The following is a 26,244-nucleotide window of genomic DNA, read 5'->3' as shown; positions in this document are numbered from 1 at the left end:
ACTGATTTGATCTTCTTGCAGTCCAAGGGACTCTCAAGAGTCTTCTCCAGCACCATAGTTCAAAAGAATCTATTCTTCGGCACTCGGCCTTCCTTATAGTCCAACTCTCGCAGCCATACATGACTTCTGGGAATACCATTGCTTTGACCATGCGGACTTTTGTTGGCAGGGTGATGGCTCTACTTTTCATCATGCTGTTTAGGTTCGCCATCGCTTTCCTCCCAAGGAGCATGCGTCTTTTAATTTCATGGCTGCTGTCACAGTCTGCGGTGATCTGGGATCGCAGGAATGTGAAGTCTGTCACTACTTCCACGACTTCCCCTTCTATTTGCCAAGGAGTGATGGGGCCGGATGCCATGATCTTAGTTTTTTTCATGTTGAGCTTCAACTCAACATTTTTTTGCAGTATTTGCAGAATTTGCAGTAGTTAAACAAAATTTTAGTTCTCATAAAGAGACACATCCTCAGGTCCTCAATGGGGATGCAGCAACCAGACTGACAATTAAAAAGATTGATGCCTTTTCCTTATCAGCTGTTCTCTTTTGTTCAGCTCAGGCTTCATGATTATGATATAGCATTTTGGCAAAAAGATGCAGCCCAGTAATCCCATGCTGGAGGCCAAGATGGAGAAGATCTCCACAGCCACCATCTCTTTTCCACTTGTGCTCAGATAGGTTGGTAAGAAAGACAGCCAAACACTGCAAAAGAGCAACATGCTGAAGGTGATAAACTTAGCTTCATTATAGCTGTCAGGTAGCCTTTTTACTAGGAAAGCGACAACAAAGCCCATGGTGGCTAGAAATCCCATGTAGCCTAAGACAATGTAAAACATGGTGACCAAGCCTTCATTACATTTCACTGTGATTTTTTCCATCATGGAGTCCATTTCCCAATCTGGGAATGGCGGGAAAGTAGCTAACCAAACAGAACAAATGCCCACTTGAACAAGGGAGAAGCAAATGATAATAGAATGTGCAAATTTCCCCCCCAACAATTTTCTGAAAATATTTCTTGGCGTAGATGCCACAAAAGCCACCAGCACTGTTATGGTTTTTGCCAACACAGAAGACACAGCAACTGAGAAAATGATGCCAAAAGTTGTTTGTCGGAGGAGGCAGGTCACCTCATTAGGCTGTCCGATGAAGAGCACAGAGCAGAGGAAACAAAGAAGGAGAGAGATGAGGAGAACATAGGTAATGCTCCGGTTGTTGGCTTTGATTATGGGAGTGTCCTGGTGCTTTATGAAGATTCCAAGCACCAGAACTGTCACCAGAGAAAAGAAAACAGCTAAGCAGGCTAATAGTATTCCCAAAGGTTCTGCAAAGGAGAGGAAGCTTAAAGTCTTGGGGATGCATTGATCTTGAATGGTGTTTGGATAGTGATCTTCCAAGCAAGTGACACAGTAATCCAAGTCTATTAAAAGAAGATACACTTAGTTTAAAGCATTCACAATGGGGAACAAAAATAGAGAGCAGCTTTAGAAGATTTTTCTTAGTATGTGCAATCCTGAGTAAAAGCACTTGCGTAATCCTATGCTAACCTGAGAATACATAACATGTAATGCTATGGATTGAACCTGGAACTCTCTACTTGAAAATCTACAGGTAATATGGGATGCATGAGCAGGGAAGCTGGCATGATATAGTCCGATCTTGTCAGATCTCAAAAGCTTAGCAGGTTTGGCATTTGGATGGGAGGCCACCAAGGAAGACTCTGCAGAGGAAGGCAATGGCAAACTATCCCTGCTTCTCCCTTGCCAGGATCGCCATGACTCAGTTGCAACTTGACTCTTCTAACGTATGTAATAAGTGGCTCATGCGTAGGATGCAAGTTATTGACATAATGAATAAAAAAATGGTAGTAGGATCTTTGTGGTTCATTTAGATGCCTCAGACTTGTTAAAGGAGATTGTTTTGGTTGTTGTAGATTTTCCAGGCTGTATGGCCATGGTCTTGGCATTGTAAGACCTGATGTTTCACCAGCAGCTGTGACTGGCATCCTAAGAGGTATAACACAGAAAGATGGAGTACTCTCTGTGTCAAGGTGAGAAGAAAAGTGGTAGGAAGGCGGGGTAAGTCTGAGTCATTTTCTTGTAGGAATTCCCCAGGCTGTGACATGTTAATGGAGAAGCCTTCCTGAGGAGGTTCTTTTAAAAGCTCCTCCATTAGCATGCCACAGCCTGGGGATGCCAGTTGCAGCTGCTGGCAAAACATCAGGTCCTAAAATGCCAAGACCATGGCCATACAGCCCAGAAAATCTACAACAACCAATGAACTCTGGCTGTGAAAGCCTTCGACAACATATTGGACATTGTTTTCCTTATAAGAGAGCTAGTTATTGGTGCCTATTCCACCTTAGAGTCCTCTTTTATTAAACAGCAAATAATTATTTCACATTTGTGCTTATTGGACATCTTGCAATGCACCAAAAAGAAAAAGTGTCTTTTTATGTTCAACATTTCCAGAACTTTCAGGTATTACATATAAAATATACTTAATGATAACATGGCTGAAGTTCCCATAATTTCTCCTATGTTCTAAGGAAATAACTGAAAATCCTTGGATAAATGTTCAACATAGAAACACATAATCTTTGTGTTTACAATCAATGAAGAAGAAAAATCCTCAGAGCTGCAGAGATTTAAATACTCTAGTGGTGGAACAATCCCACTTTGGCCTGCTGGCCCTGTTCCATCCTGCCTTTCAAGATTTTCTCAACACCTGGAGAGGCTTTTCTCTCTGATAACTTGCCACCATCACCTGACTGTTTTAGGAATTGCGCACTGGGACAGTCAGGACTCCCAGCTTTCCTTCCAAGTTCTGAGGCCTTGCCTCTGTGTCTTCCACTGCCCAGCACTGGTCACCACAGGGACAGTTTACTGCCTTGTGGGCCACTGGGGGAATAGCCACTTGCCAACTGATGCCCCCTTCCTGGCACTTCTTTTAAAATAGTGTGTCCAAGATGGTGGAGGTCTACACTACCAGCAACAAAAGTTATAAAATATTTATTAAAAAGAAAATGTTCACATGTATACTTTTAGCACAGCACCAGACTGGGCAAGGGATTCAAAAGAAAAGGTAAAAATGCAATTCCTCTATCCATCCCTCTTGGATGACACCTCCATATTAGATCCCTTCCTGTCCAGTTTCCAATCAGGCCACGGGACAGAGACGGTCCAGGTTGCCCTCACAGATGACCTCCGGAGGCATCTGGATCGAGGCGGCACGGCAGTGTTGTTGTCGTTAGACCTGTTGGCGGCATTCAACATGGTCGACCATAAACTACTGACCCACCACCTCGCCGACACCAGGATTCAGGGGTTTGCCTTGCAGTGGCTCTCCTCGTTCCTTCAGGGTTGGGGACAAAGGGTTGCACTGGGAGAACAGCTGTCCCGAAGGCACCCGCTAGATTGTGAAGTGCCACAAGGGGTGGTACTTTCCCCAATGCTATTTAACATTTACATGCACCCCCTTACCCAGGTTGCCTGGAGGCATGGGCTGGGTTGTCACCAGTATGTGGATGACACCCAGCTCTATCTGTTGTTGGGCGGCCAGTCAGACTCTAGTCCAGAGATCTGGACCTGGCGTTGAAAGCCGTGGCTGGTTGACTTAGACTGAGTTGATTGAAATTGAATCCAACGAAGATGGAGGTCTTGTGCCTGAGTCGGAGTGGACCAAGGTTAGGGATCCTACTCCCAACCTTCGATGGGGCGCCGTTGGTGCCAGTGACAGAGGTTAGGAGTTTGGGAGTGCTCCTGGATGCCTCCTTAACGATGGAGGCCCAGGTAGCAGGCACTGCAAATTTTGCCTTTTACCATCTACGGCTGATTAGGCAGTTGGTTCCCTTCTTTGAATACAATGACCTAGCAACAGTGATCCACGCAATGGTCACCTCGAGATTGGATTACTGCAATGCTCTCTACATGGGGCTGCCCTTGTCCCAGATCCAGAAGCTGCAGTTGGTGCAGAATGAAGTGGCGAGGTTGTTGCTGTTCCTTCCTGTGTGGGAACAGCCCACCCTAAAAGTGCTGCACTGGCTGCCAATAGCATACCAGATTCGGTTCAAGGTGCTGGTTTTGACCTTTAAAGCCCTATATGGTAAGGGACCTGCTTACCTGAGGGACCGCCTTTCCCCACATTTTCCCCAGAGGGCACTAAGATCGGGAACCCAACACCACCTGGCCCTCCCGGGCCCTAAAGAAGCCAGGTTAGCGGTGACGAGGGCCAGGGCCTTTTCTGCGGCGGTCCCGCACTTGTGGAATGAGCTCCCGGAGGACATCAGGGCCCTGCAGGACCTCCTGCAGTTCCACACGGCTTGTAAAATGGAGCTCTTTCACCAGGCTTTTGATTAGGGGGCCACCGGTAACATCGTGGCCCTGGCCCTAGCATCAGCACCAAAGTAACATCAGCACCAAAGTAATATCTGATAGCCTGGCAAGGAACCTGGAGTATGGCGATTGGTATATCTGGATGCCGAACGAATGCCACCATTGTTTACTTGCACTGCTAGCATTTTGCATTTTATTGTGGTTTTAACTGTTTTATCTGTTTGAATATTTGTATAATGTATTTATATATATATGACTGTAAGCCACCCTGAGCCTGTCTTCGTGGGGATATAAATCAAATACATAAATAAATACACGCCCTATCTGTTGTTAAATATAGGGCAGGCTACTTAGCTTAGAACGTTATGGATCTCTACAGAGTTATCATTACCTTGCAGCTTCCTTCAGCTGTCCAGGCCAGCACATGGCAATGGCCACCTCCTTTAGACCTCAGTTCTGTCTGCTCTGATGGACAAAAGAGTCCTTCCTCCTAGTTTCCAGGAGTTTTATCTTCTCTCTCTTTTCCACACCCACTGACCAGACCAGGCCATGTGAGAGAAGCTTTTCCTGGAGAGTCTTCCTAGCCTAAAGTCCTCCAAATCTCTGTTCCCTGCTTGGAGAAGGGGGAGAATCTGACCCACTCATTATCTCTCCTGTTAGATCTATTAGCATTTGTATGAAAGTTAGCTGAGGTAAGTCTGGAAAGCAATTTAACTAAGATTACCCTTCCTGCCTTTTCTTTGTCCAGAGAGGAAAATTTTTAAACCCTCCGGGTAAAGGTTTAACTTGTCAGCCCTCTACCCCAAAAATGCATTTCTTTCCAACTCTATAGGGCACTCAGACTTCCAGTCCCACAGAATTCCTGTATATTTCATTCAAAGAATATTTTTACCAGCATATCCCTTACCAGTCAGGTTTGAGATCATCCCTTTGGGACACGGGGCACAATCAAAGCAGCAAAATTTCTCCCCCTCCTTCTTTTTCTTGCTGTATCCTGGATGGCAGTTTTGATTACATACAGAGAAGGGAGGAACCTATCCTTGAAGAAAGGAAGAATTCATATTTAAGTGTGGTAAAGGACCAGTGAGCTCTAGACAGAGTATAAATTAGTCAGCCTATCAATGCTTATGCTTTCCTATGCAGAAGGAACTGGAAACATGGCCTATAATTGTGAAAAAAATTATTCCTTGCTCTGCAGTTACAGATTATTGACAACACTGTGCTATATTTAACAGAATATTTTAAAAAATTAATAAAGAATATAAATACAAGTGGGGGACCCATCCCCCTGCCTTTTCCAAACAGAAGCCAAGGCTTGAATACTGTTGTGGTTGCCTAGCAACAACTATTGATGGCATCTGCTTATTAAAGCGGTACATTCTGGTTTTGTTTTTTTTAATGCATTTTTGTTTCAGTTCCCCCCCCCTGCAAATCTGGGATTTGTTTCTGAAATCTGGAGATCAGTTGTAATCCTGAGAGAAGTCCAGGCCTTTTCTGGAAGATGAAAACTCAAAGAATCCGTCTTTTAAAGCAGAAATAATTAAATGCAGTGTTTTTATCCTTCCCTATCAAGCAACTGCAGTGTACTCCTGTGCACTACACATTTTGAATTAAGCAGCAGAATATACTGATGAAGGCATACCCTCCTACACAGAGCATAGAGCAAGCTCTCTTGCCTGTTCCTTTCCATCCTGAGGACTGGCTCCTAATTGCCTTCCTGGGAAACTTCCAGATCTTTTGTGGGGATGAAGCAATATTTCCAGGGGTGGGTGTGGATCAGAAGGGATCAATCATGAACTGAGTTCTGATCTCCCACCCCAGAGTCACAATAAACCACTACAGGGGAGTGATGAAATATAGTACCTGTGATCTCACCGATGGTACACCCATTGTGAAAAATTTATACCACTGAAAGAATGATATGATTCCAAGAACAATTAACTTCCCATGCTTCACAAAGCCAAATGTTGCCACCATTACTTGCCATGTCAGTGAATTTTATCACATGGTGTGAAGAAGCAATATTCTTGTAAATCTACTGACAAAACCAGTTTGGATCGATGACTGATTTTGTCCGTTGAGAGACAATGCAGGTTTCTTACCCGACTCAGACTTCTGTGCCACTCAATTTTGTTCTGTTGAATAGTGAGCTCTTCTCCTAGAGTGGTCTGAAGATCTAGCCTTCCAACTTGCCCTCTGGCATAGGAATTATTTGGGAAAGTCACCATGTTTGTAATGTCAAATCCAACCTCTAGTTCGCCATGATCACTGAACACAATTTCATCTCCAGCACTGTTGTTGAATGAGACTCTCTGCAGAAATGAGTGCAGCTAGGCAGAAAGGGGGGGCAGGGAGGGAGGATCAAACCAACCATAGACGGTGCAACAATATTATCAAAAGGATTTAAAAACCAACTTTCTGTGAGAGGTTTTTGATTCTTTAATCTAGGAGACACCCAGTTTATGAGAGCAAAACTTTTGTATCTTTTTAAATTAATATTTTATTGAATTTTAGTGGACAGCATCCCACTCTGGATTAGAAATATAAAATTTCTGAGGCCATGTGGGGATTTTTTCCTCAGGTTTATATTTGTTGTTGTGGAGGGGAAAATATTTTTTGGGGGAAATTGGAAATAACACGTAATATTTACTTCCCTATCAAACCTAAACTTATATTACTGCTTTAACAATATAAGAATAATCATATATATATATATTTTGTTTTTTTGGTTTTTTATATGTGTGACAGAGAGTCTGTGCACCTGGAAGTCATGGCAACCTCTGGAGACTGACCCCTACTGGGGGCCTGGAGGATATTCAGAGAGGTGGCTGAATAAAGCCTGCCCCTGCCTTCCACCTCTGGTATTCCAAGGAGGTCTCCCATCCAAGTACTTGGAGAGCCAGTTTGGTGTAGTGGTTAAGTGTGCGGACTCTAATCTGGGAGAACCGGGTTTGATTCCCCACTCCTCCACTTGCACCTTGCTGGATGACCTTGGGCAAGCCATAGTTCTAGCACAGCTGTCCTTGAAAAAAACAGTTTCTGTCAGAGCTCTCTCAGCCCAACCTACCTCACAGGGTGTCAGTTGTGGGGAGGGGAAGGAAAAGGGAGTTGGTAAGCCCCTCTGAGACATCTTTGGGTAGTGAAGGGCGGGGTATAAATCCAATCTCTTCTTCTACTTGCCAGAGTTGACCCTGCTTAGCTTCCAAGTCGACCCTGCTTAGCTTCCAAGATCTGATGAGATCTGGCTTGCTCGGGTTATCCAGGTCAGGACATCAAATATAATTTAATTAGCATATGGCATTGTATTAACTGTAATTTTTAATGGAATTTTAAATACTTGACAGTACAGTCCTAAGTACAGTTATGCCCTTCTAAGGTCATCAATTACAATGGACTTAGAATGGGATAACACTGTTTAGGATTGCATTGATAATTTTCTACAAGCAAAACTGCAAATATACCGAATGCTAAAGTAAGAAAGAGTTGTAAACTGGAGCATCCTTTATGTGTGTGTGTGTCATAGGAAGTCCCTCCCCCCAACCCTCACACAAATTTCTCAGAGGGAAAAAACAAAAAAACAAAATCCTCAGACTTGGTATACATTTTGAGTGAAGCGGACATTTTTGTCCTAAAAGGCACTTCACTCATCACAAAATGATGGAAAGGTCTAATGGGGCACCTGATAGTACGAGGGCACAGTTGATGTGGTTATTATAGGATACAAATGATTCCATTACTCTGTCTGTGGCAAAAGTTTTAGGGGCAATAATTAAACAGCAGCAGAAGAATATCAAGTAAGGCGTTGTTTTATTTTATTTTATTATTTTATTTTCTGCTCAAGGCTATAGCTGTATGACCAGTGATAGATAGATGATGATAGATAGATTGATAGATGATAGATAGATAGATAGATAGATAGATAGATAGATAGATAGATAGATAGATTCAGGTGTGTGGAGCACCTTTCCTAGCCAGTTTGGTGTAGAGAGCCAGTTTGGTGTAGTGGTTAAGTGTGCGGACTCTAATCTGGGAGAACCGGGGTTGATTCCCCACTCCTCCACTTGCACCTGCTGATGTGACCTTGGGTCAGTCACAAGCTCTGGCACAGCTGTCCTTGAAAAAGAGCAGTTTGTGTCAGAGCTCTCTCAGCCCCACCCACCTCACAGGGTGTCTGTTGTGGGGAGGGGAAGGGAAAGGAGTTTGTAAACCGCTCTGAGACTCCTTTGGGTAGTGAAGGGCGGGGTATAAATCCAATCTCTTCTTCTTCTTCTTCTACGAGGAAAGGCTGGAGACCCTGGGACTTTTCAGTCTAGGAAAAATCATGGCTTCATGGTTGGAGAAACTGGATAGAGGGCGCTTTCTCTCTCAATCTCCAGTAATGCAAAAACTTAAAGGCATGCAACAAAATTTTGGGGAAATAAGTTCAGGGCAGACAAAAGGAAATATTGATTGAAGGGGCAAGTAAACTGTGGGATTCATTGCCAATGAGAGTAATGATACTCATGGGCACAAATCACTTTAATGGGGGTTATACAGATTCATGGAGGAAAGGTGAAGGGAACCTCCATCTGCAGAAGCAGCAAACCTAAGAATACCAGTGCTGGGAGGCAACAGCAGGGGAGGGCCTTTGCATCTATGCCCTGTTTGTTTGGCCCTCCAAGGCAACTAATTAGCTGCTATGTGAAACAGTATGCTGGACTAGATAGATCACTGGTCTGAGCTAGCAGGGTCTCCTTATAGTAATACTTCCATCAACAGGGACAGATTACCTGCCAGGGCTCCACATTTGGGGGAGCCAGTCTATTCTCATCCTTCATTGCTTTTTGGTTGGCTGTAGAGGAGTACATGATATATAAAGCATGTGCCAAAGTGTAGACTGCATTATAGATACTGTAGCTGTGACCAGTCATGCTCATTTCAAAAAATGTTGCTGGAACACTCTCCAGGCGCTCTTCCCCAGTGCACATTTCACTGGACTGTGTCGGACCCACAGAATCTGGAAGCGAACAATCAAACATTTGTTCCCAAACATCCTTTATGAAGCCGTCACCTTTGGCCCAGGAAGGCTTTACAGTCTGAATAAACTTATGGAAACCAGTCAGCTCATTTGAGTGGATGGTGAAGGAAAGAGCACCATGAAACATTTGGATGTCCAAGGACCTCTGAAAGGTTGTAAAGGCAAATTCAATCTGAGCTGTCATAATCCACACTTTTCCTGCAGAAGTTCTCTCCATAAAGTCAGAATCGCTTAGAAAAAGCTTTAATTTTGATACCCACAGAATGCTCATCAGCCGTGTTATGGTTGAAATATCGCCATATACAACAACTACGTTTGCGTTCCTCTCCAGGAAATCTGGACCAGCACCAAAGAGGTTAGGGAGCATTTCTCCCAAAGTATCAACATACACAAGTGCTTTCATTCTTTCTGTGAAGGCTGCACAGATTCCGTTCCTTGAAAGCATTGGTTCCAGCATCTGCAAGAAATGTTCTCCACTATCATCATTTGAACTTATAAGCCCAACCCATTTCCAACTGAAATGCAGAAGTAACTTGATCATTCCCACATATTGAAGGGCTTCATTGGGGACCATGCGGTAAAAGGATGGGAAGCTGGTTTGGTCGTCCATTGCTGATTCAAAGGAACCATATGAAATCTAAGAGACAGAGAGGGAAAAGGACTATCCTCATTCATTATATTCTTAACTTACTATGTTATATTTCCTGCAAGCATTTGCTTCCAAGGCAATGAATTAGAATAGTGAATACAATCCTACTTCCTCAACCATTAACCTGCTCAATGGGGAGAATTAGACTAGAAATTTTGCAACGTCGTTTCATTTATATCTATATAAATAAAAGGATCTTTCCATCCGCTCCTTGAAGGGCTTACCTATCTGTCTGTTCATCCATGTGCGGCACGCATAACTCCTCAAAAAATGAAGCTAGGATTCTCAAAATTGGGCACCCACTTCAGGATGGTCATGGGAGTTGCAGTGCCAAACATGAAGGGAATGGGACCATCCTGGCCCATGTAATTGCCAGAAACCCCCCACCTGGCCCTCTTCTTTTTGCTTTGAAAGTCTTTGTTGTTGCCTCTGGAAGGCAACGCTCACCAGAAAATAAAGCTAGGAATTTGAAAACTGGCCACCAAGTTAAGGATGATGATGAAAGTGGCATTGTCAAGAAAGAAGGGACTCAAGAGAGCTTGGCCTGGGTTATGTGCAGACGTTACCCCACCACAATGCTCTTTGCAATGGAAGCCAACGTTGTCTGTAGCAGACATAACTTCTCTGAAAATAAAGCTAGAAGCCTGAAAACTGGACACAGACTCGAAGAAGGTAATGGGAGTTACATTGCAAACATGAAGGGAATTGAAATATCCTGGCCCACCATTCCCAGAAACCCCCGTCCCCTCTGCTTTTTTTCCTTAAAAGCTATAGCAGGTATAAATCATGCAAAGCTGAAGCTAGGAGATTCCAAATTGCACTCTAGTTTTAAGAAGGGAGTTGCTGTGCCCCAAACATAGGGAATCTGATGAAACTGTGCTAGCCTGGGCCATTCAGGTCAGGGCAAACACCCATATATTGAACACAGACAGATGCACTGTTAACAGACGATACCCTTATACTAATGAAAGAGTTTCAGTTTCAAGCTGTGACCACCACTGTGGATAAAAGTTGCCTTCTGTTGTGCCCCAGACTTTGTTCCTCCTTGTTCTACCATGGACTATATATGCGCGTCTTACTGCAGATGCCTTGCCCTTTCCAGTGTGCTTTCCTTATACGGGTTCTTCTTTCTCCTTTTCAATAAACATACCCTTTTTCATCCAGTTTCCCATCTATTTTCCCCAATACCAATGAGTTGTTCCCATACTACAGTCTCTGAAATCACCCCTACCTTTGGCCATAAATATTGAACCCAAGTGCGACTCCATATAACTCTAGGCATGCTTGAACAGCCAGTGGTTCAGCTTACATCATGTTCATCAATCACAAACAGAATGCAGATTTTTCGTTGGGCCTTTCATCTGTTCACTGACCTGTTTGTGGCAGTTCAGCATGCTGCTTGACAGTGCAGTACAAAAAAACCCTCCCTCCCCCATACACATATATTTTTGCACAAAGTGATTTGAGTTCTGCTGCTCCTGTCTTTGCTGAAACCCTGCTCTGCTCAGCAGCAATTTTTAATAGAAACAGTGGAATCAACCACAAATCATATAAACTGGTCATAAACAAACATTTTTTTAAAAATAATGCTATCATTCAGTAGGTGTCCAAATAGTTCTTAATTATGTTAATTGGTGCCAGCCTTTTTGGATTGACAGTGTTTTCATGCTTGCACAGGGGTTTTTTGGCGGGGGGGAGGACTCCACAAGATTGAGTCTTTGGATGCTGAACTATGGCTGCGGTCACACGGAACATTAGCCACGCAAGAGAGATGGAAGAGAGGCAGATTTTCCGGGCGCGATCTCACCAGCACAGCTGGGAAGCGTAGCGCTTCCGTGGCACAACCGAGGCTTCCCGCCGAAAACGCGCAGCAAAAAACTAGTACCTCGGAGGTACTAGTTTCCAAAAATGGCGGGGCAAGGGCGGGTGTCTGATCATGTTTTTTCCCCCCAAGTCTCCGTGGATGCGCACACGCACCCAACGGAGCATGCGCATTTGTCGTGTACCAAAAAAAGAAAACCAGTTTGCCGCACCACACGCTTCTTCATTGTGCGCAGGCGTGTCCTGTGATTGGCACCTCTCCCTACCCACAGAACCTCCACGGTACCTCCACAGGAGGTCTGATCGCTCAACCGCGCGTTAGTTCGCCCTGGGGCAAACAGCCACGCTCCCCCCCCCGCAGTTTCCTGCCCGTGTGACCAGAGCCAGAATAAATCAGAAGATTGGCTAAGGTCTGACCGTAACAGTCAAACACAATCAATTTGACTGTCAAGTAAGTTTTCCATAAATCCTCAGCAACCTTATCTATTTTGCCGATGTTTCTTTTTCATTTATGCTTCTCCTGCTTTCTGAACTTTAAAAATTATTACCAGCAACACCCAGAAAGAGAGAATTATGTGTAAGACTGGAGAAAGCCTCACAGCCTCCATGTATGTGTCCTACCTGTGGAATCTTGTAAAGACTTAAGATGTCTCCCATGATCAAGGAGGTTTCTGAGCCAAGTCCTCCAATGACACCAATCAGATTTTTCTGGAAGCCACATTTGTAATTAGGGACAAACCAATGTGATTTGAAAAGCAAATCCAGAGTGGTACGATAAGACATCTTTGCTTCATAGTAATTGTCAAGGATGTGGAACCCAAGTGTGACATTTGGCAAAATCTTGGGATTGTTATTGATCTCACGGATGGCAAATGCCAAGGCCAGGATATGCTGGTAGAACTTTAGCACGGAACTGCAAATAAAATGGCATCTCGTTCAAAATGAGAGTGCTATAATCACAGTATACATAAATTCATTCCTTTGGAAGGGGTTTAGTTAATTGGGTTTAACTCCCTGCTCGATCTAAGACATTTGACATCACTGCATCAATAAGCCTTGCTGGATCAGACCAAAGACACAACTAAGCCAACCTCCACCTCTCACAGTGAGAAGTTACTAAGAAATGTTCAAAGGGGCCCAGAAGGAACAGCCACTATCTAACCCAGAACTCTTCATTATAGCTTGTGTCAGAAAATTACATAAAAGTGTTACGTTTGGAGAGTTTTTTTTCTGTCTTGAATACACTGTCATTAATTTCAGTAGAGGATGCTGATTTTTCTTGTTGTGAGGGGTAGAGGGAAAAATTATCTCTGCCTGCTTTCCTCAGACCATTCACCACCTTGTCCATTCTTTGTGTCCCCCTCCCCCCAAATTAAAACAGGCCCTAAACATTTAAGCTTTTTTGTCAGAGGGAAGGCACTGCAACCCATTGCAATTTTGATAGGCCAAGAAAAGGAACTTTGATGTCTACCCACTTAAACCCAGGTCCAGTCTTAGTTAATATGAAAGACAGGAAATTACATTGTTGAGAACCCCAGAGAGAACTCATGAAGATTATCAAGGAGAGGGAGAATGCAAACCTCAGAAGTATACCAAGAGTCAAAGAGGCAGACGTTAAAAGACAAAGACAAGGGTATGCCATCTGTAGATTTGGACAAGAAAATAATACAAAGAAGCGGAATGCCCCAACTAGGTGGGAAGGAGGAAGAGCAAAGGAGAGAGCGAGAGAGAGCGAGAGAGAGAGCGAGAGAGAGAGAGCGCACTCTGTTTCTCCAGACACAAAACATTATTAACTTAAAATTAGACATTGAGGAGGGGGGAAGATTCCTCACATTGGAAAGTCAAGAGACTCTTGTGAAGGATGTTTCTTGAAGGTAACACTGTAGGAATAATAACCTATGTGAGAAACAATCCCACCAATGAGGAGGTCTCCTGGCTGGTACCATTCATGTGGAATCTGAAGGGGTTCCGTCTCTACACATTCCGTGTGAGGGAGCAACAACAACAACTGCATCACTGTCTTTGTCATGAGAATGTGAGGGAGCAACAGCATCACTGTCTCCATCATGACGATGTGAGGGAGCAACAACAACAGCATCACTATCTCCATCATGACCATGGCAAAGTTTCAGTCAAGGTGCAGACTGCCCTACTTCCCTTCAAGCCTTTCCAAGGTGTATTCAACATAACTTGGGGGCTGCAGCTGGCATTGTCAATACACTTCTGAGATGGGCATGCAGCAGCCGTACCTTTTGTCTCAGCCATGTTCCATAAGTAAAATCTGAATGTCAGTTGAGGAACAATGATTAACAATAATAATCTGCAGTAAGAACGACATGTCTATAGTCCCTAATCTTAGTTATGATTTGGATCAGTGTTTTTTTTTAATAACCAAGCATTTCAGTTTTTTTATTAAATTTTCATACCATGTCCTTCAGGCAGTCACTGGGGCTTTGAATGGGTAAATGAATTACAGTGTTTTGGTAATTACAGGGGAGATGATCATTTCTAAACTGGGTTTTTTTGTGTGTGTGCTCTGTGTAGAATCCTTAGTAGTGGAAGCAAATATGTTTGTCTCATTTCACCATGACTCTTGGGTAGTATGAAAAAAAAATATCTTATAGGCTGTGGTCACGCACACTAAGTTATCTACTTTTCATCAACTTTCAAAGCACTTTCCAACTGGATTTTGCCAGTCTGCACAGTAAAATCTATTTGGAAAGTGCACTGAAAGTGGATTGAAAGTGGATTATTTCGTGTGTGTGACCACAGCCATAGTGACCCCTAGGCTTACCCTTGCACCTGACCCAGAAGCTCCAATTGATCCAGAACACAGCCGCATGGGTTCTTACCAGGACCGCTCGGATGACATACATTCAACCTGAGTGCGCGAGCTGCACTGGCTTCCAGTGGAGCACCAGATCAGGGTCAAGGTTCTGGTCTTGACCTTCAAGGCTCTTAGTGGTCAAGGACCTACATACCTTCAGGACCACCTTTCTTGGTATGCCCCTGGAACAGCATTACTATCAGGGAATAAGACTCTCCTGGCCTAAGAGATATCTGGCTGTCCTCAATTTTGCCCTGCCTGGTTGAACTCTCTGCTGGAAAACATCCATGCCCTGTGGGAGTTACTACCTTTCCACATGGCATGCAAGGCAGAGATGTTCTGCCAGGCATTTGGTTGAGGACAGCAACTGGACAACTGGCACTCTCACATACTCCCTCTATCCTTCGTAACCCCTCCCCCAAGAGGCCTGGGGAGCTGAATTCCCCCTCCCCCACAATCTTAGAATGTATACTGCTTTATTTATTGACATGTTTTTAGGTAATTTTTAAAGTTGGTCTTAAACCAAATGGTTTATTGCATTTTGCTTTGTTGCAAGCTGCCCGGAGCCCTGCTTGCAGGGAAGGGTGGCCTAGCAAATCCAATTTATTAAATAATACATAAATAAGGTTGGGATCATACAGGAAGTGATCATGGTTGGAATAGTAGTGGTAACACCACAACTGGGCAATCGCTCTTTTATGGCAAAATAAAGATGTCTAGGTATGGAGAATTCCACACTGAGGTTCCACCATTACAGTATGGGGTAGTCAACAGGGGTAGTTCCCTAAAATCTGTGCAGAACTTTAACCCAGGTAGAACATTCTGTCTTGCTGATAGGGGTCAAGAAAATGAGTCGGGTGAAAATTTGGGCAAGATTGCATTGTGGCTGTGTTAAGTACTACAGTGATAACAAACCAGCCTGCCAAATTGTTGTGGGATTGAGAAGGCTCACAAGAATGTGAAGGTATGTGTCAAGTATGCATGGTTAGGGCAGCCATCTCTATAAACAAGGCTGGAAGAGAGCCCTAGACTTCCTCCTTATTAGCAGATAAGTTGAGGTAAGGTAAGAGGACACCCAATGAGCTACAATCCTTTTAAGTGCTCACAAAACAGAACCAGGCAGCAAAGGAGTGATGCAGAGTCACTGGGCAATGATGTGGATGCTCCACATGGGGGCCCATATTAATACTAGGCCCTGGACATGTGGTTGGAAATAGTAGGGTTTCCAGCACATGGAGACTCAAGAGTTTGTGGGGGCCTTGCTGGTGATGTCATGACATCACTGGCAACACACTGATGTCACTTCTCATACAACCAGAAGTATCTTCAGCATGTTCCCAGGGATGCTGTAGCATTTGGACAAACTTCTATGGTTTAAACATAGAGTTTTCCCTGACAGGAAGAGCATTCCACATGACATGCTTGTCACAACTCAGATGGGGTGTCACCTGACGCTGACACCACTTTGGTTCCAGGCTCCCTTGAGAAGGCCCAGAGCACCCTCCCAAGACCTTCAGACCTCCCTTGGCCGAATAATAGGTGTGAGGACCAGGCAGAGTGAACAATGAAAATAGTTCATTTTATAGGAGGTCAAACAACAAGGTGTAGAATAATAACAGTAAGTGGGTGAAAAGAAAAGAAATCAAATGCCCTAACATGTCTAAATATATACTGCCCCTAGCTCACTATTCCAAGTGACACTAGACTACTCACCCTTCCCTGAGGATGAGGGTTTCTTCCTTGCAGCAGCCTTCCTTCTGGCTCTGCCCTTTGGAAGAAAGAACAGCTTCTGCTTTGGCACCAGCCCTTTTGTTCCCCAGCCCTCTTCTTCCCTATTGGTAAATTTTGGCTCCAAAACCTCTCAGTGGCTTCTGGAAGTTGTAGGCTCAGCCTCACCTACTGCTAGCCAGGCTCCCTGGGCCTAGTAGGCCTCTGGTGGCACAGCCCAGATCATGACAATGCTGATGTCACTTCAAGTCACATGGGAAATGATGTCACTGTGTCAGGATGTTGGCCAACACCCCCTTATTATTCTCCTACCCCTAGCCAAGCCTCAAAATTGGCCACTGGGTTCAGAATAATGATAGGAGCTGAAGCACCCCCAACAAAGGAAATTGGAAAATCACGGCCCACATTATCACCAGACATGCCCCCCCAACTGTAGCAGAAGCAAAAGTTGTCTGTGGCCAGGATAATTCATCCATAAAGATAGTGAAGGATTTGAAAATTGGCCACCAAGTCCACGACAATGATAGCAATTTTGGTGCCAAAAATAAAGTGAATCAGGATATCCTTGCTCAGGTTATCTCCAATACCTCCCCCAATATTATGTGCAATAGAAGCCAAAGTTGACTGTGGCAGGCAGAATTCAGCCAAAAAATAAAGCTAGGAGCCTCAAAACTGGCTACCATGGTACGGTGGTTAAAGTGTCAGAACAGGATCTGGGAAACCCAGGTTTGAATCCCACCTCTGCCATGGAAACTTACTGGTTGACTTTGGGCCAGTCACATACTCTCAGTCTCAACTACTACACAGGATTGTTGTTAGGATAAAATGGAGGCGGAAGAAGAATGACAAAAGCTTCCTTGGGTCTCCAGTAGGATGAAAGTTAGAACAAACAGGGGAAGTGGGCCTTATCCTCCTTTATAAAACAAAGCTTAGAGTGTGTGACTAGCGACTCAGAGGGTGTGATGAGGGACTCAGGTTTGAATCCTGCCTCAGCAGCAGAAGTTTGCTGGGCAAACTCGGACCACTCACGCCCACTCATGCTTACTACCTCACAGGGTTATTATAGTGAGGATGAAATGGAGGACAGGAGAATCATGTAAGCTGTTTTGGGTCTCTGTAATGTATCCATCTCCAACCGCGTCCGAGGCTTGGTCTCCACATGGTCATGCGAAGCGACTGAGCTTCACTCACAGGAACAATGGGCCAAGCAGATCCTAGCCCACACCAATCGGTGGGCTAGGCTCCTAGCCGAGCCTATCGAACTCTCGGCCACTGTAAATAACCTATCACTGGTGTAGGGGTGCATTTGGGGTGTGGGTGGTGTGCCTTTATAAACCGGCCTGCGAGCCGGAAACTTTGTCTTGTTCTACACTGGAATTAAAGTATGAGAGCTGAAATCAATAGTAAGTCTCAGTACTTTTCAGTCTCCATTGGGTGTAAAGGCAGGGTAGGACATTGGTTATAAATCTGATTTTGCTGACATCTTGCCAACAAAGGATGATCACTCTTGTTTTTGCTTCATCTGGTATTGCTGCAGCCTTTTGGCAGGAGGTTTAACTAGTTCTCATGTAGTATTAAAAGTACTGTAAAATACGGTGAGTACAGGGAACTACAGATCTGGCGAGCAGAGAAAACAGGAGCAGAGGCCCTAGTGGAGAATAAGAAGTATTCCTATACAATGAGTGAACAGGCAGTTTGCCTTGCTCAGATGGTAATTCATGGCCCCTGCCACACGGCAGGGGAAAACCCGCTCAAAGCGCGGCTTTTAAAAGCCGCGCCTTTTCTCCCCAGCACGATCAGATGCCGGGGAGAAAACACAGTTTACGTGTGACCGGGGCCCATATCTGTCAATTGTACAAAATAAATATAAGTCTCTCCTCCTTGAATCCTCTCTCAAGTAACTTGGGATCCTTTTCTACTTGCTTCACATTTTGCTTTGGATAGAGAAATAATTAAATAGGTCTGATCCCAATAGGGTTAGTGAGACCCAAACTGAGTTCTTCACCACAGAGACTGGGGGAAATTCCTACTGCATCACTATGTGGAGGCCATTTTTTCTTTTCCTCAGTTTCTTGGGAGTGGTAAATGGGACCTGGAGCCCAATTCCCTAAATTGGGAGGCCTAAAACTAGGCCATTGGCAGAATGTGTGGGTCATCTTGGAAGTTTAGGTAGAGTTGTGGTATCTGAAGATGGAGGGATACACTCAGGACCTGTCAGATCTCTTTCATGTGCTGGCATGAAAAAGCAAGATGTAGCAATATGGCTTTCCCAACTTTGTTTCCAGGATGGGGTTCACAACTGGGAAAAGTTCTTTGGCTGCCAAGGCCCACTCTGTCCTCCTTCGGCAAGTTAATTTATTTTATTTGAATTATCTATACCCCACCTTTATCCACAATGGGGACCATTAAGTACATTACACTGTTTCCCTCACCTCCATTTTCTCCCCACAACAAACTTGTGAGGCAGATCAAGATGGGTGGCCACTTTAGTCTGTCTGTAGCAGCAGAAAATAGTAAGAGTCCAGTAGTACCATAAAGACTGCTTGGGCTGGGGAGATTGAAGAGTTACTGAAGAGAGCCAGTTTGGTGTAGTGGTTTGATTCCCCACTCCTCCACTTGCAGCTACTGGATGACCTTGGGCAAGCCATAGTTTTGTCAGAGCTGTTTTTTCAAGGACAGTTCTGGGAAGAGCTCTCTCAGCCTCACCTACCTCACAGGGTGTCTGTTGTGGGGAGGGGAAGGGAAATGAGTTTGTAAGACACTCTGAGACTCCAAGTGAAGGGCAGGGCATAAATCCAATCTCCTTTTCTTATACTTCTAACAAAGAGTCTGGGCTGAGTAAAATTTATAAGTAAACATTATACCCTGCCATTACCCCGGCAGGGAAACAAAGCAGCATATATTGTCCTCTTCTCCTCGATTTTATACATGCAACAATCCAGTAAGGTAGGTCTGGCTGAGAATGTATGACTGGCCCAAAGTTAGCCAGCAGCCTTCCATGGCAGAGTGGAGATTCGAACCTGGATCTCCTTGATTCTAGTCCAGCATTCTAACCACTACTTCATACAGGGTCTGATAGGTCATGGGAGCTGTTAAACGCCCACCGTTTTGTCAGAGAGATGGTATTTCTACCCTCCCTGTCTGTGCTGATTGCCACTGCTGCCTCTCATAAGTAAACCTTTGCAAAAATGAGAGGTTTGTTTGGAACCATACATAGTCATGATGGTACCATTATTGGTACTGGAAGTCCCACCATCATTCTGAATCTTGTCACCAGTTATGAAGTCCCAAGCATTATTTTCCAATGTGTTATGCCTGCCATAAATAACTGTTGCTTACAAAGCAAAAACACGGGGAGGGGGGCTGTGGGGACTGAGAGGGCCAGGAGGTTCCTTTCCTTTCTTGTTCAGTGATGTACCTTTCACAGTCATCCCCTTTATTATTCCCTTTATGTTCAACACTACAACTCTGATGTTCAGCCTGAAGCCAGGGGTCAGTTTTGGGACTCCCAGTTTCATTTTCTGAGGATTTACGTATGCTATAGATGGAAAAATAGGTGGACAGATGATCAGATCCTTTTTATTATTATATATTTTCGAACAACCTTAAATCTGATGTGATTTTTCTGTCAAATAAGTGTCATTCCGAAAACGGGGGTGATTCAACCCAGGGTCCAAACCTGGCCATTAGGGTTGCCAGGTCTCTACCTTTTTTTGGTGGTGGTGGGGAGAAGCTCTTCTCCTGGGATCTTCTGAAGTGATGTCATTGCGCTAGGCACATTGCCAGGGGGACACTCTAGCTTACAGCTGGAAACTCTATGATACCATAGAGTTTTCAGGCCAAATGCTAGAGCATCTTTCCAGTGATGTGCCTAGCGTGATGATGTCACCTCTGAGTGATGTCATCATGCCAGGCACATCGGCCCAGTCCAGGCACTTTGGAGGTGGCGTTCCCCCCACTGGCTAGATACAGGCTGGCATATCAGGGGCCCCTAAAGTGGGTAGCTTCCCAGGGGATCTGGCAGCCTTATTGGCCATCTCTACTACTGATTTCCAACCTGCCTCCCCCATTAGTACCTTATTATTCTACACCAACCAGACCTATTTAAATAAGCTTCAGCTCCCTGATACACTATAAAGCGGGCAAAAATCAGGGGATCTCTTATGACCAATCAGAGACACTCCCCAAAATTTACTGCTTGGCCTTGTAGTGATCAGCAAATCCCATATTATATACAAGATAATACATGTATATGTTTATGTCTAAAGAAATCCACAAATTCAGACCAAATGATATAATAATTTCACATTTGTTTCCTTTCTCTTTGACAGCAAGGTCTAACATTCTTTTAGTCTATCTTTAAATTTGTGGCATAGCTACTCCTTTTCACTTTTGAATTTTTTTCTCATGCTTTGTTTTGTAGATTGACATGGATCATTCAGATGTACAATTCCTTTATTTCAATCATTAAACAGAGAGACAGAATGGGTTCTGTGTAATAGGCTTTGAGTTGCTTAATTCCAACATTTAGTAATGACTGCTACCATGGAAAAGAGGAGAAAGGTGATATTATAGAAAGTGTTCTTTCATCACCCATAACATTCAGAACAGTAATAATACTAATAATACTGATACTAAAGCTAATTAGTAGCGATAGTAGCGGTGGCAGCAATCGTCTGTAACAGACTACAGTGGCTCTTTCAGTAGATTAGAGTAAGTACAGTATTTTGAAGAAGAAGAAGAAGAAGAGAAGAAGAGATTGGAATTATACCACACCCTTCACTCTGAGTCTTGGAGCGGCTTAAAATCTCCTTCCCTTCCCGTCCCCACAACAGACACCCTGTGAGGTAGGTAGGGCTGAAAGAGCTCTTTGAGAACTGCTCTTGAAAGAACAGCACTAAGAGAACTGTTACTTGCCCAAGGTCACCCAGCAGCTGCATGTGGAGGAGTGGGGAATCACACCCAGTTCACCCAGGTTAGAGTCCATGCTCCTAACCACTACACGAAACTGGTTGCACTGCCACAGACATTCCCATTATGTTTCAGTACCAACAGAAATAACAACAGAGATGACAGATAGACTATTAAAGATCTTAATGCTTTTTTCTGACCAGATACTCTCTACTGTTCAATTCAGGTTTCAGTATTATTATATAGCATTTGGGGAAAAAGATACAGCACAATAACCCAATACTGGAGGACAAGATGGAGAAGATCTCCATGGCCACCATGTATTTTCCTTTAGTGCTCAGATAGGAGGGGACAAAGGACAGCCAAACACTGCAAAAGACCAGCATGCTGAAGGTGATGAACTTGGCTTCGTTGAAACCGTCAGGTAATTTTCTAGCTAGGAAAGCCACAATGAAGGAGACGGTGGCCAGAAATCCCATGTAGCCCAAGACACTGTAAAACATGGTGACTGACCCTTCATTACATTGCATTATGATTTCTCTACTCAGTGAATGCTTGTCCATATCTGGGAATGGAGGAGAATAACTCAGCCAAAGAGTACAAATACCTACTTGAACAAGGCAGCATGAAATAGCAATAGAATATGTCATTCTTCTCCCCATCCATTTCCTGAAAATATTTTCAGGCTTGGAGGCCATAAAAGCTGCAATGACAGTCACAGTTTTTGCCAGGACAGAAGAAACAGCAACTGAGAAGATGATGCCAAAAGCTGTTTGTCGGAGGAAGCAGGTCACCTGCTTAGGTTGTCCAATGAAGAGCAAAGAGCAGAGGAAGCAAATAAGGATGGAGACAAGGAGAATGTAAGTGAAATTCCGGTTGTTGGCTTTGACTATGGGAGTATCCCAGTGTTTAACAAAGATGGCAAGCACCAGAGCTGTAATCACAGAAGAAAAAAGAGCCAAGAAAACTAAAACAATGCCTAAAGGTTCTGCAAAGGAGAGGTAGTTTTGGGTCTTTGGGATGCATTGATCTTGACTGCTGTGTGAATAGTGATCTTCTGGACAAGTAACACAGTATTCCATGTCTGGAAAAGGAAAAGATGCAAAGTTTCTAAGTAGGAATAGGCAGCTGATTTCAAAGATCAATATCAGGAAACCTGAGTGAGAGCAATTTTGTGATAGTACCCTAACCTGTGAGTACTGAACATGCGATGTCAAGGACTGAATCCCCCCCCCCACCGCTTCAGTATTGTGTTACTCAACAGTGACTTTCTTTCAATGAGCAAACTGGCAGACTGAATCCACTCCTGGTTGAAGGATCATTATGTCTCATAAATAGAAGCATGGTGATGTTATTCACCCTTTTTTAAGGGTTTATTTTTCTTAAAAGGAAGCTGATTATTCATGTCTACTTCCTGGGTGTCCTTTTTCTTTAACATATAATGAACCACACTTATTCTTTGGTAATGGATTTTGCATTTCTATCCAAGATAACAGTGCATCCATTGCAAAATAGCATCCCTAAAATCTCTTTGTTAATGCCCCAGAGTCCAATCATTTTCATCATAATAAGTCAGTGGAATCCTAACCAGAGAATGTACCCTTCAAAGCCCCTTGACTTCAGTTCAACTTAGAACAGTGGAACTCTGCTGATGATAGCATTGTATATCTGAAAGTCCTCATAATGCCTCTGCAGAATCTGAAAAGTACTGAGGAAATGACTAAAAATTAAAATTATAATCAAGGGACATAATCTTTAACATGTTTTTACATTCTCTGTATTGCAGGTATTCAAATACTCTCATATCTAGCCCCAGCAACTAGTTCACAGAATTTCTTTCTATTTAACTGGATGAGTATTTGTAACAGTACATCTCCTACCCTCTTGGTCTGTTATCTTCCCTTCTGGACATGGAGCACAATCATAGCAGCAAAATTTCTCTCCCTCTTTCTTTTTCCTGCTGTATCCTGGCTTGCATTTGTCATTACAGACAGAAAAGGGAGGCACCTATTCTGGGAAAACAGAAGAATTTAGACTTCAAAAGGTACTTTGGAGATTTTGCTTTACACCAGATCTACCAACAAGAGTGCCAAATGTACAGAAATATAATAACTGAGACCACCAAGAGGGTGTGTTAATTGTGATAAATACAATTTAAAACATAACAGAAAAGCCAAGAAGACAGAACTTTCTATGATATACAAAATTTGTGCAGGATCATTAACAGCTTATCAGTGAATTATCTGATATATATAAAAGCCCTAACCCATTGGCACTTTCCAGCTCTCCCATTGGCTGTGCTGTGTGCTCCATCAGCCATTGGCCCATCAATCACTACCCAAGAGTATTCGCATGCCATTGGCTGGGTGCTGGGTCTGCTTTTCTCTCCCACCCACTGCCAGCCTGGCCACTGTTCCCTGACAGAATAAACTGTCAAAACAGCTGTCCCTCCTGACGAAGTTGCTTCTTCTGGTTGGTTCCTGTGAGGCTAACTTTTCCCTCAGTGGCTGTTTCTAGGCAACCAAGCTTGGTTCTGTCAACAAAAAGGCAAAGGCAGGAGGCCCTTTCCAGGCCTACCAGCTCCAGGTTGGAAAATTCCTGGACTTTTTGTCGGGGAGTCTATGGAAGCCAGAGTTTGGGGAGGGGAGACGCTTCAGCTGAATAGAATGCCAGAGTTCACCCCCCAAAGGAGTTATTTTCTTCTGGGACACCATTGCTGTCAATCTCCAGGTGAGGTCTGGAGATCACTCAGAATTAAAACTGCTCTCCAGATGGCAGACATCAGTTCCCCTAGAGAAAACGGCTGCTTTGCAGGGTGGACTGTATCATTATACCCTGCTGAGGTCGCTTCCCTCCTGCTTGGGTCTCCACTGTGGAGAAAGTCTGTGCTTTTCCTAGGTAGAGGTGGTGGTGGGGAGATGGAAAGCTGAAGTCAGAGGGGCAGATAAAAGTAGGTTGATGGTTGGCTGGTAAGGAGATAGAGTTACCAACTCCAGTTTGGGAAATTCCTGGAGATTTGAGGGGTGGATCCTGGAGAGGGTGGGGTTTGAGGAGGGGTGGGACCTCAGAAAGGTATAATGCCATAGACTCCACCTTCCAAACCAGCCATTTCCTCCTGGGGAACCATTGTTGCCAATCTCCAGGGGAGGCTGGAGATAACTCAGAATTACAACTGCTCTTCAGATGGCAGACATCAATTCCCTTGGAGAAAATGATGGATTCTGTGTGATTAAACACTGCTGAGGTCACCACAGCAAATTGATGCTGAGTGCCCAAGGCTGGGGCACTTGCCCAGAGCCTCTTTCTAGAGTACATTGTATTTATTTCCTCAATGGGCCTTATTCCTAATATGGCATAAATATGCACTGCATAGTGAAATGATTCTCCTCCCACCCCCACCCCCCAATTTAATGGATGATTATGATTTTCTTCTATTTTTGCTTACATGTGTCAGACGTTTGTGCCAAGTAATTCTGTCCTCATGAATGATGAGCTCCTTCCCTGGAGGAGCCTGAGGATCCAGCCTTCCAACCTTGTCTTTAACATAGGAGTTATTTGGGAAAGTGACCAAGTTTCTAACATCAAATCCACCTGCTAGTTCTCCATGGTCATTCAATGCAATTTCATCTCCAGCAGTGTTATTGAATGAGATCCAGTGCAGAAATGAGTGGAGCTAGGCCAAATGAGAAAGACAACTACAGATTATTAAAATCGTCTTAAGGATTAATGATATACTGATGAATGAATTTAACACCAATATATTGTACTAAGAACATACAGGGTACCTAAGACAATGGAGAGAGAGTACCTGCCAGGGCTCCACATTCATAGGCTCTTGTGTCCTTTTATCATTTATGTGCATGAAATGTAAGGCATATGCCATAGCATAAACTATGCTATAGATGCTGTAGCTGTGGCCGGTCATGCTCATTTCAAAAAATGTTGCTGGGACACTCTCCAGGCTCTCTTCTCCACTACATAGTTCATTATTCTCTGCAGACTTTCTAGAACTGGGAAAAGAACAATCAAATTCTTCTTCCCAGAAGTTCTTGAAAAACCCATCCTCATTTGTCCATGGAGGTTTTACAGTCTGAAGAAACGTTTGGAAACCTGTTAACTCACTGGAGTGAATTGTGAAGGAAAGAGCACCATGAAACATTTCTATGTCCGAGGATGTTTGAATACTCGTGAAGGTGAAGTCAATTTGGGCAGTTGTTATCCACACTTTTCCTGCAGAGCTTCTCTCTGTATACTCAAAATCACTGAGAGACCTTAGCCAGATAATTATTGCCAGCCATATAATAGTGGATGTTTCTCCATGTACAACAATAGCACTGGCTTCACTTTCCAGAACTGAACTGTTTTTGTATAAGATTTGGGCGGTTTCAGCTCTGATATCAACATTTTTTTTTGTTGCAGCTCTTTCTGTGAAGGCTGAACAGATCCCATTCTTAGAAAGCATCGGCTCCAATGTCTGCAAGAAATGATCTCCAGATTGGTCATCCATAGTAATCAGCCCAACCCACTTCCATCTGAAATGTAGAAGCAACTGAACAATTCCCACATACTGAAGGCCTTCATTGGGGACCATGCGGTAAAAGGGAGGGAAATAGATTTCATCATTCATTGTTGATTCGAAAGATCCATATGAAATCTAAGAGACATAAATAAGACAGAGGCAAGATGGAGAATCTGAAAATACTCATTATATGTTCACTTCCCATTATTAATGGTGTTAGGGATATCTTTGCTTTATTTATTTAGAATACTTCCACGCTACCTTTTCAGAGTCCCATTCAAGGTGGCGTCTTCCAGCTCTTCCAGATAAGGAAAATGTGGATATGGGTAGCTGAGCTTTGCTCCTGAAGTAATCAGCTTCCACATATGAGCACATTTTAAAAGGCCTGGTTCCCACCTGTGTTGTTCAGTAATCTAGGACTAACTGGCTGTTTAGGGGTTCAGCA

General features: G+C 43.8%; 2 protein-coding genes across 2 annotated transcripts in view; both read right to left on the bottom strand.

The window, feature by feature from the left end:
- Nucleotides 1-502: 502 nt before the first annotated feature.
- On the bottom strand, nt 503-13,879 carry LOC107110624 (vomeronasal type-2 receptor 26-like). The gene is made up of 6 exons (XM_015411424.1): nt 13,647-13,879; nt 12,436-12,727; nt 9,097-9,981; nt 6,430-6,657; nt 5,235-5,361; nt 503-1,413 (listed from the first exon to the last, which is right to left on the bottom strand). The coding sequence occupies exons 1-6, from the start codon at nt 13,877-13,879 to the stop codon at nt 503-505; spliced, it is 2,676 nt and encodes an 891-aa protein (XP_015266910.1).
- A 3,900-nt stretch (nt 13,880-17,779) lies between these two features.
- The window catches only part of LOC107110623 (vomeronasal type-2 receptor 26-like), a 19,688-nt gene continuing 11,223 nt past the window's right edge, over nt 17,780-26,244 (bottom strand). Inside the window, exons 3-7 of the mRNA XM_015411422.1 lie at nt 25,089-25,934; nt 24,726-24,953; nt 23,161-23,287; nt 21,488-22,364; nt 17,780-17,852 (exon numbers count right to left, since the gene is read on the bottom strand). Coding sequence (XP_015266908.1) covers nt 17,780-17,852; nt 21,488-22,364; nt 23,161-23,287; nt 24,726-24,953; nt 25,089-25,934 — 2,151 coding nt within the window. The remainder of the gene's footprint in view (nt 17,853-21,487; nt 22,365-23,160; nt 23,288-24,725; nt 24,954-25,088; nt 25,935-26,244) is intronic.

This window comes from Gekko japonicus, unplaced genomic scaffold, assembly GCF_001447785.1.
Source record: "Gekko japonicus isolate JY-2015 unplaced genomic scaffold, Gekko_japonicus_V1.1 scaffold3620, whole genome shotgun sequence".
NCBI lineage: Eukaryota > Metazoa > Chordata > Lepidosauria > Squamata > Gekkonidae > Gekko > Gekko japonicus.
Note: the sequence above shows the minus strand (reverse complement) of the source record. Positions and strands in the feature narration are given on the sequence as shown.

What these genes read in the sequence shown, in the direction of transcription:
- LOC107110624 (XM_015411424.1), bottom strand. Translation starts at nt 13,879, where the DNA reads ATGGAGACAGTGATGCTGTTGCTCCCTCACATTCTCATGACAAAGACA. An exon ending in GAGTCTCTTGACTTTCCAAT is followed by an intron (nt 12,728 to 13,646) that starts GTGAGGAATCTT and finishes TTTTATTTGCAG; the next exon opens with TTCCGTGCTAAAGTTCTACC. An exon ending in CAAATGTGGAGCCCTGGCAG is followed by an intron (nt 6,658 to 9,096) that starts GTAATCTGTCCC and finishes CTTTCTGCCTAG; the next exon opens with CTGCACTCATTTCTGCAGAG.